Source organism: Amblyomma mixtum, chromosome 10 (assembly GCF_055824585.1).
Source record: "Amblyomma mixtum isolate Tamu chromosome 10, ASM5582458v1, whole genome shotgun sequence".
Lineage (NCBI taxonomy): Eukaryota > Metazoa > Arthropoda > Arachnida > Ixodida > Ixodidae > Amblyomma > Amblyomma mixtum.
The window spans coordinates 5,499,171-5,510,033 of NC_143021.1; the positions used below are offsets into that span (position 1 = coordinate 5,499,171).

Genomic DNA, 10,863 nt, shown 5'->3' on the forward strand with positions numbered 1-10,863 from the left:
TGAATGCACACACCAAGCACAAACACAAGTGCACTACTGCATTCATCACTGTTTATAAAAAAATGCATATGTAATATTGATGTCGAAAGTCTCTAGGATACCTCAAAAGCATGCATAAGTGGTATGTATAAAAACAATCATGTCATCTGACTGCCACACTTTAAAGTATGTGAGTCAAACTTCCACCATCACACTGGCTAACAAAGGTATCAACTGCTCACGCAAGTCCTGGAGATTTCTGTTCCGGATAGTACACAAGCAATGTTTCACATAACTTCAGCCAAAGCTTTAAAAGAAGTGCAACACCATAAAGGGGTGAAACAAAGGACTTATTGTTTGCGACTACGTTGCACAGCTTTGAGTACTTGTAATTTCAATATTCAGTTTGAGACCAAGCAGAAAACAAAAATGCGAATGGAGGCCACAAACAGCCTATTCAGTTTGTTGTAGCAACATACTTCCTGCACCACTTTTTTTACAACATCAAAATGATACGCCTTAAAATTAAAAATACCCCGCCACTGCACTCTCTCATTACTGTAGCACTCTACCTACTGACCAGCGCGCTGGGTAACAAATAAATAGAAGGAACAACCAACTCTCACTTCAATGAACTCCCAATGATAAACAAAAAAATATACAGAGGCTGCATTGAACAATAACAATGTCACTTCACCGCTTTCCCTTTCTTGACTTTCAAGTGACGACTCGGCTTACAATGGGCTACCTATCAGATGGAGGTGCACCCTCTTACAGACAGAGGTGCTGATGCACTTCTAGGGCGACGCTGACAGTGCTCCAACATGATGCCAAAGAATATCTTTTTCACATATCTATGTTACGTGCAACGCCCTGTATAGGAGCACTACAAGATATGCATGCATGCAGCATCACAAAGAAAAAACAAAAAGAAAGGAAAACAAAGAAGGGCAGTGGGCCCTCGAGGTGCTGAGATTTCGGCATGTAGTCAATCGGAACTTGGGCAACTTGAATACTGGGCAAGCACGACGGGGCTTTTCTGACAGGAACGTTTAAAGCGGGGTGATGGCACATGCTCAACAACGCAGCCCACTTGGAGCACATGCAGCGGCCTGTTGTAAATAGCTCTTCATCGCCATGGGTTAACAAAAAAAAAAGCACTGCGCATTAAAATTATGCGCCAAACGCATACAACTGCACACATAAAACTTACCGGCCAGTTCTTCGATGTGCCCAACGTAGTAGCCCTCGTCGTCTTTGGTTGTTTTATTGGCGCACCAATAAACCTGCTTATTTTTCGCCAATTCCTTGACGGACTGTGGGCTGTAGTTTTTTATGCACGAAACACTAACTACAGCTTTACCTCCATCTTCGTAAACCACATAGGCAAACTGTGGCTTTTCCATTTTTACAAATGTGCACAGTCAAAAGCTCCAAAATAGGACGCACGCCGACCGAGCAAACCACGATGTCTACAGAACTGTCTGAGGCTATGGATGGCTTCGGCTTGTTTGGTTTTTCATGCTTTGCGCGACATTATGTCGTCTGCTTCAGACAGGAAGACTCGTTCATACTGTGCGGTTTGTCGTGTTGTTCACAGAAAAAAGAATTCCCTGCTATTATTCCAGAGCAAACAGTATATGTGCACAGTTAGTGTTCTATTACGTGCAAGTGTGCAAGTGCTCATGAGTCTCAACGGGTCAACAGTCATGGTCTACCACGCAACCGTAAGCTGAGCCTTAATTTCGGGCCGCAGTTTTATCAACTGAATAGCACGCACCCTCCCGACTAACAAAAAAATAAAAAAGGAGGGAAACCAGATAAACAATTAAATATAACTTAATCGAACGTGTCTGGATCTTCATTCTGTGTAGGTGTTGTTGACGCTTTGTGCTGAGATGAAAGTGGTAGAAAAATTGGTTTAGGTTTATGGGGTTTAACGTCCCAAAGCGACTGAGGCTATGAGAGACGCCGTAGTGAAGGGCTCCGGAAATTTCGACCACCTGGGGTTCTTTAACGTGCACTGACATCGCACAGTACACGGGCCTCTAGAATTTCTCCTCCAAAGAAATTCCAGCCGCCGCGGCCGGGATCGAACCCGCGTCTTTCGGGTCAGCAGCCGAGCACCATAGCCACTGAGCCACCGCGGCGGCAGGTAGAAAAATTGCATTCGTACCAGCATGTGCCGCAATGACATTAACGCATGCGTACACACAAACACACACAGGTAGAAAGAGACAGAGAGAGGGACAGGCATACACAAGTCGCGACGACCTACATAATTGGAATGTGTCTGCTGTCAACATCTCACGCCCGATTGTTCACACATATATACTTGCACGAAGAACATGACAGTAACGGCGGATGACTCGAATATAGCGCTGCGACAAACGGGAATGTTGGTAGTAATATATAAGTTTTGCATGCATGACGTTCTCGCAAAACCATGATTAATAGTTCTCTATCACAGTTTCTGCTCATGTATAAGCCGCACACCATCTATTATGACCTTTCATTACTTAGTCAACTGCGCCTTTAATATTTTTTTTATCATCATAATCATCATATTATCTGATCTGTAATGTCCACCCTTTATAAAGAGACAAACATTGGTGTTTATCGTCATTTTAAGGCGAAAACCTTTAATGCCTCATACTGTCGTTAGCAGCCGTGTCGGCAGATGTGTCGACAGACGCGTCGGCAGATTCGTCCGCCTTTCGGCGTCACTGCTTAAAAGGCTCAAGGTTCCAGCATGCATAAAGGCGCATCTAGTGAATGCATGGGCTTCATAAATTAAATAAAAGGAGTAAAGTCAAGAAAAGGGAAATAAAAATAAAAAATAAGGAAATGAACAAAAATAAAAAGAAAATAAAAATAAGATGTCAAAATAAAAATAAAAAACAACAAAATTAAGAAAAGGAGCAAGAAATAAATTGGAAACAAAATATTAAAAATAAAAAAGTAAATAAAAACAAACAGTGGCCAGGAAATGCTTTCACCTTGCAGCACTTTAGAGAGCCGAAGTGCCCCCTGAATTTTCATTCCTTTGTCGCTACCGTCGTTTCGCCATACCGTCGTTGCTGCAACCAGAACCGCTTGCGTTTGTTATTAAGCTAGCAAGGTACAAAATGAGTCTTCGTGCGACGAAAAAGACGCTACCGTCGTTTCGCCATACCGTCGTTGCTGCAACCAGAACCGCTTGCGTTTGTTATTAAGCCAGCAAGGTACAAAATGAGTCTTCGTCCGACGAAAAAGACACGTAAGCGCTATTTTGACAAAGATGAACCATTTGTCGTGCCGAAGTCCACGGATTACTGGAAAAAGCAGCAAAAACGAGCAGTTCTTGCCTGGGAGACAGCGTCAAGAGGCGATCCTTCAGAACGCGCTCACGTATCGACGCAGCCATCGTGCAGTGCCAGTAGTTCGACCGCGGACAAAACGTCGTCAGTTTCGACATCTGCTCCTTCAGGTGAGCACTGTGTTGAAGGCGTCTACGAGGGCCCCTTTGTAAGTGATGAACATGCGAGAACATGCAGCCGTGTTCCGGCGCAGCCGTCGTCCAGTGCCAGCAGTTCGACAGCGAACACAGGGCCATCTCTCTCGACACCTGCTCCTTCCGGCGGGCGCAGTGCTGAAAGGATCGATGAGGGCACCCTTGAAAGTGGCACCGAACACGTGGAGGAATGCGGCCGTATACTGGCGCAGCCGTCGTCCGGTGTGAATACGCCTGTTTCAGACTACAGAGCCGAAGTGGCCAATGAGGGCATCCCAGGGACTGAGCGCACAGTTGAACCAGTTGAACCTACTTATGAACCGCGGCATCCGTCGCCATCGAGCTCCAGATCTACACTTTCAGGTGACTATGCTGAATGGTCTGATGAGGACATCCCAACTCATGAAAGTGACAGTGAATACATGGAGGACGACGACAGAAGTGGCAGTGAATCTGAGGAGGAAGCCGAAAACCTAGATTCACTGTTGGATGAAAATGAGCTCCTGGCACCTGGCTTTGCTGATTTAGATTCAGCAACGTTACCTGGCTCTACGACAACCAAGGCAGCTGCAATTGTAATGATTATGGCCTTTGTTGTTGCTCATGGGCTTACTTGGGTTGCTTTGGATGATCTGCTGGCTCTCATTGATGGCCTTTTTGGCTTTAGAGGAAATGTGCTCCCGCGATCAAAACACTTGTTTAGGAAGCTATGGGCTTCAAGAGCAAAGCGGGTCGCCAAGCATTTTTTTTACTGCAGCGTCTGTGGCAACCTGCTCAAGCCAGTGAGTGGGACATCCAAAATGAAGTGCTCTGCCTGTGTCCTGGCAAGTGATGTGAGATCACTGAAGGCGAAGGGGAATTTTTTTGTTATTATGGATTTAAAGGAGCAAGAAAGGAGCAAGTTGATAGCAAGAACAAAAGCTGCTCTCTACAGCAACCTTGTCACTTTGAAAGAAGATGTTGAAAGATCAACAACGGCCCTGAGAGGCATCACAAGTGGTAGCATTTGCAGGGAGCTACGCCAGAGTAATCAGCTGAACTGGATGGACCTGACGCTAACTTTCAACACAGATGGAAACCCCGTCTTCAAATCCTCTTCATAATCAGTGTGGCCCATACAGTTTTTGGTTAACGAGCTGCTACCCAGTCTCAGGATGAAAAACTGTTTGGTTGGTGGCCTTTGGTTTGGAAGGCACCCTGATATGACCCTGTTCATGACGAAATTTGTAGATGAAGTGAACAGAGTGGGTCGTGTTATCTGGGAACAAGCCTCAACGACAATGAGATCAGCAGTGTATGCTGTATGCTGTTGCGTAGATGCTCCTGCTCGGGCTGCCGTTAGCAACATGGTGCAATTCAACGGAATGTTTGGCTGCCCGTGGTGCTACGCCTGTGGAGAACACCTCGAAGGTAAAATACTATGATAAGTTCGATGTACTTATTAGGTCACCTGTTGTTATATGAGTATGTTGTTCAATAGAGTCTTTAAGTAATTCTTTCCCTTGCCTTGCAAGAAGATTGCATATCTTCTGGCAGCAGAACTTTCGCATCAGGAGTGCACATATAAAGTATAGAATTTGCTATAGGTGTAATGGGCATTTTATCTTAAGAAATTGAAGATATAGAGTTTATGTACAATTTGCTTACAGCATAACGGGCGGTTCTGTGCTAATGTTATGCCCTGCACCTTTGACCCTACCCTGAATGCGAGTCTTTTCTTCTAGATTACCCAATCCACTGAATGCCTTTTCATACTTCTGCTACCCTCACAAGGCAAATATATTGCACATAAACTTCATTCATTCATTTCTTCGAGTTCTCGAAACTTGTCAAAGGGTTTGCCTTTGGTAAGTTCCCTCCTTTGCCTTTGCAGCAGTTCTTCATAGCCAACATGAAGACATGTAGACATTGAGAAGACATGGCGAAAGACCTACTTACTCTTTACTCATAACTTTTGATTTTGTGCTAAAGCTAATGCACTGTACATGCTCGTGTACTTTTAACGTTAACAAGTATGCGTCGTTTGCGGGTACATGCAAACTGATGAGCTCGTGCAGGCAGTTTTCATTGTTCTTCAGCTTCTTGCACAGGCACAATAAAATGGCCATTGCTGTCGTCATGCTGTGCGGAGCTGTGACTGAACTGTAATCATGTGTTTTTGAGTTCACCTTAGAAGGGAAGATTCTTAGGCTGTTTTGTATAACTGTCAGCTTTTGGAAGCCGTTAGTATTGAAGATGTGCTGCTGAATATTACGGTATGTTTGGGCCCGTAAATTTTCAGGAAAAAATATATAAACTAGTGGTAGCCTTCGTTTGTTGGTGACAGTAGTGTATCAGTGGGAAATGTTCTCTTGCTATATTATTTGGTTTGGTTTATTGGGATTTAACGTCCCAAAGCGACTGAGGCTATGAGAGACGCCGTAGTGAAGGGCTCCGGAAATTTCGACCACCTGGGGTTCTTTAACGTGCACTGACATCGCACAGCACACGGGCCTCTAGAATTTCGCCTTCAAGAAATTCAGCCGCCGCGGCCGGGATCGAACCCGCGTCTTTCATGTCAGCAGCCGAGCGCCGTAATCACTGAGCCACCGCGGCGGGGCTGAACCCTGCTTACCCCACAAGTCACTTGTATTTTCTGCGATGTTATAAAATCAAAGTCTGTTTATTTCAGGTGGGCAGCGATACATGCAAGCCACGATGAATGATGAGCGGACACCAAAGGGAATCCTTCGAGAAATGAAGATTGCTCTCGAAGTCAACGAAGCAGTAAATGGATTGAAGGGGCCATCGCCACTTGCTCACTTGAAGCACTTCAACGTGGTCTTTGGGCAGACAGTGGAGTACATGCACTGCGTGCTCCTTGGCGTCACCAGGTGCCTCACTGATAACTGGCTTGACTCTTGCAACAGTCAAGAACCCTTCTACATAGGTTGGTATTACTGTACTAATTCGTGTTACTGCATGCATACAAGCTTCTCAGTTTTGAGGGGTGTGATACGCACCAACGGTGGTAGTTCGGCCTACTTGTCATCGTTGATACATGGTATTGATGGAGCATTGAAGCTAGCACAGCACATGTGCATGCAGAGCTTGTGAACTCTACTGTCCACACTCTGCCTATGCACAGTATCTGTGCGGAAAGCAGCCAGCCAGTTGGGCAGGTAGTGCCTGTCACGTGACTGATGGGGCCAGCAGGGCATACGGCATGATTGACATTCAAATTTCCCAAATTGCTGTCATTAGTAGTTCAGCAAACGTGCATACATTATATCTGTTGTTAGTGCTGCCCCTGGCTTGCACCTCTCATGCCTTTCCTTCCACAGTTGCTTCCCTCTTTCCTTCTTTTGCCTAGCTGGAATACACACATATTCTGATCGGCATTGAACCCCCCTGTAAGAGCGTGCTTGGTTGGTGGTTACGTACTCTGAATGCGGCTTTTTCTAATTTCTTGGGTTGTCACTTTCGAGGTATGGGGTAGGGGGTGTCACAGATGTCTTGCAGCTCTTTTGTTGCGGCGAGCATGAGTTTGACAAGTGTTGCTAGTTTACAGCACCTCCTTGTTCACTGTGAGTAGGGCAGCCATGGTTGTTTGTTTTATCTCGGACGAAATGACACTGCCATCATACATGTTTTAATGGTAGCACTGGCCTCTGATAGGCAAGCGCTCGTTATAACTGTAATCATTATAAGTGGGCTCAACTAGTTATGTCTGATGGTCAAGCATTAACTGCAGTACATCTGCTCTTAGGATTCCTGAAATAAATACCCGTTGTTATCAGGAAGCAAGGTCATTAGGGTAGGCATACCTTTATGATTTGTTCCCAACATGAATACTTCAGCTTCGTGCTATCTTCATTCTTATGGCACACAGCAACAACATTGCATTCAAAAAGCCACAGGCTCAGTTTGGAATATGCTGCAGTTTAATGGTTTGCAAGCGGTGTTGTTTGGCTGGCTCATTCAATTACTTGCATTTAAATTGCACATCTCTTCCTTTTTGCTTCAGGGCGCCCGACAACATTGGAGCAGCTTGACAACAAGTTGCTTGCCATCAAGCCCCCACATTGCTTCACAAGGCTGCCACGTTCGATTAAAGAACGCTGCCATTGGAAGGCAAGCGAGTGGCGGCACTGGCTGCTGTTTTATGCTGTGCCATGTTGTTTAGGCGTTCTTCCCCAGCGGCATTTAAATCATTTCATGCTGCTTGTGGAAGCAGTCTTCACACTTCTTTTGGAAGAGTTGACTGATGAACAGCTGCATCATGCTGGTAAGTTTTGTAAAGTTTGGCTGTAAAATTGTATTCCATTTATAATGTTACAAAAATGCATTGAACTGCAAATTGCGCGTATGTAAGCATTCGCAGCGAATTGTACATATGAGAAAGGGAAGTTGTGAAACATGTTTGGCATCATGACTTCATATGTACAGTAACTGTGTTAGAATGATAGAGAATGATAGAATAGAGGTGGAATGATATTATGTAAATGGGAGTTATAAATAAAGCATGGACCACTCAGCATGTACCACTCGTACATGTCTCACATAAAGTTTGATATAGTAGCAGCGCTCAAAACAGGGACGACAAGATAGAAGAAGATAACACAAGCGCTAGCGCCTGTGTTGTCTTCTTCTATCCTGTCGTACCTGTTTTTAGTGCTACTGCTTTGTCCTTCCAGTGTAAACACCAACTAGTCCACTGCTTTAAATCACGTAAAGCTGTCACGACTGAGAGTCTATCATCATCATGAATGAATGCACAAACTTTGTTGAGAAGCTCATTCACGAATACGAGTTCTTTGCCGCATGTTCCCCAAAAATATTCAAAGGAGGAATTATTCATCAGTGTTAACTTCCATAGGACGTAATCAGGTTATTTTGATGGAATCGCTACTGACCTTCAGCCACTTTTTAGTTTGGTAAACATTAAGATGAGAAACTGGAACCCACCTGGTTTCAAGAAAGAAGATGAAGCTGCTGAAATAAGGGTCCCTTCTTACCTCAAGACTTTTCTTGATAAAGGTGCTGTCTGAATTTCAGAACTCATCCGAGGTCAGGGGACATTGAACAAAGCCTGCTATCGAACTTAGACTAGTGCTGAAGTTTAAGTTTCAGGAAGTGGGCACAATGTTATGGTAGGGATTGTGCTGATGCCGCGTTTCCTGATGTTGATGGGACGAAATTGCCAGTTCGAGTAAAGCAGCATATTGATTTAGCGAGTTCGAACTAATGAGCTTTTAAGAGCGTACGTTGTTGGGCTAGTCGGCTGCGAGTCTGCGCTTGTTGCGTTATCTTCTTGTCCTTGTCCTTTTGTGCGCAGTACCCCCCCTTGTATTCACCATAATGAGCTTTTACTCTATATGATATAAAATTGCTTGAAAATGGTGACATCATAATCCTTTTACCATGCACGCTGTGGCAGTTCCTCTTCAGAAGCGAAAAAGAAAGGCACTCTCATGAATATTAAGATGCCTTTTACAGTGCAACTAAGCAAGTATAGCAGTTTTGATTTTGCTTCATTTGTTAGGTATTGCAAGAAATGTTTTGTAAATGGTAAAGCACGCCCGATTTGTTGGAACAGTGGTGTGATAGAGCGCAATCACAAGGAAACACTTAAAAGATTAGGTTTTGTGCGGAAATCTTTCACAGTGAGCATGGCTGCTCTTTTGTGCAGGTCGCTTGCTGCAAGAGTTTGTGTCCAGGACAAGAACACTCTACGGCCCACGTATGATGACTTTTAATGTGCACCAGCTGCTTCACCTTGTGACAGCTGCAAAAAACGTTGGGCCTTTGTGGGGGCACAGCGCATTTGTCTTTGAAAGTGGAAACGACAGACTTGTGAAGACAATAACTGGTGCAAAAGGGATACCAAACCAGGTTGTGGAACGCGCGGTGATGCTGCAGCAACTGCAGCTCATGACGACACTGTACATTTTCGAAAAAAAAGTGCAGGAATTCACCAATGCCCTTCTGGCTAAGCCTTTAATTGCTGCTGCTACGCATATTGATGGCGCATGTCTTTTGGGCTATTTCAACCGCACACCTAGCCTGTCAGCGGAGGAGACCAATGCCCTGAATGCTATGTTCAGTCGTGTCATTGCTGTAAATGAACACTTTCGTTTTGCTTTTAAGGGAACAGTGTTGCACAGCAGAATGTACAGAAAAGCGAAAAAAACCAACAGCACAGCAGTGAGAGCATTAGACAATGACTACTTTGTCATTGACAGGATTTTTGAAGTAATTCACGACTGTTGTGAAGCCACTAGAGCTGTTTTCTTTTGTAAGAAACTGGTTTGTATAGATAGCACACACAGGCTCCCAGGACATATTAGCGAGTGTTTTTTGTCTTTTATGACTACTCCTTCTGTTTTGAAATTGAGTGACATCCTTTACCATGCCTTCTGATTGAATTACCAGCTGATGATACAGCATATATATGTGATTTGCCCAACCTTATTGAGCGTGACTGACATCTCAGCTAAAAGAAAGCGACCAATAGAACATGACAAAAGCTGGCCAGAACCAAGAACCTCTTTCAGTGCAGTGGTACAAAACGCAACATATAAATATGATTGATGAATTTTAAATGAAGAAGCAAAACTGTGGGCTATTGACGGTTGCTTCTGGGGGGCTATTGAGTAAATTCAACCACCTGGGGATTTTTAACATGCACCGACATCGTAGAATGCGTAGACCATTTTGCATTTTGGCCTTATTAAAATGCAGCCACTATGGTTCGGATTAGACCCACGACCTTGGGCATATCATCATCATCAGCCTGACTACGTCCACTGCAGGGCAAAGGCCTCTCCCATGTCTCTACAATTAACCCTGTCCTTCGCCAGTTGCGGCCACCATATTTCCGCAAACTTCTTAATCTCATCCACCCACCTAACTTTCTGCCGCCCCCTGCTAGCTTGCCTTCTCTTAGAATCCATTTCATTACCCTTAAGTACCAGCAGTTATCTTCAACTGAATTTCATATTCACCAAGCCGCCGTTGCAGTTAAAAAATAAAGAAGGAAAGGATTGATGATGATGGATTTTTACAGCGCAAGACAATCTGTGGCCAAATAGTGCCATGTCAGAAGGTTTTGTGGGGTCAAAGACCCATTTGCCAAGTATTTCATCCTAAATAAGTCGAGCACCAGACGAGGAGAATTATTGTGCCCATTGCATCACCGATGGGCACCCGGCAGCAGTGGGGAAGAAACCCCGCACCTTCCGCATGTGAATCAGATGCAGAGACCACTAAGCCACCACTGCAGTAAAGAAAGAAAGGAAAAACAATCGGACAGTTGCTGCATGGTGTAGAAAATGTCTTGCGGTTACAGTAGTGTTTTCTTCATCAATCTAGCTTCGGAGAACATTTGGTTTGGTGAAGGAAAAGTGGTG

The 10,863-nt window shown here is 44.5% G+C and overlaps 1 protein-coding gene across 1 annotated transcript; it reads left to right on the forward strand.

Annotated features, from left to right (window-relative positions):
- The first annotated feature begins 1,517 nt into the window (after window positions 1-1,517).
- Window positions 1,518-10,214, forward strand: LOC149325034 (uncharacterized). The gene is made up of 5 exons (XM_089564172.1): window positions 1,518-1,545; window positions 6,237-6,401; window positions 7,479-7,739; window positions 9,144-9,396; window positions 10,196-10,214. The coding sequence occupies exons 1-5, from the start codon at window positions 1,518-1,520 to the stop codon at window positions 10,212-10,214; spliced, it is 726 nt and encodes a 241-aa protein (XP_089420298.1).
- The last annotated feature ends 649 nt before the right edge of the window (window positions 10,215-10,863 follow it).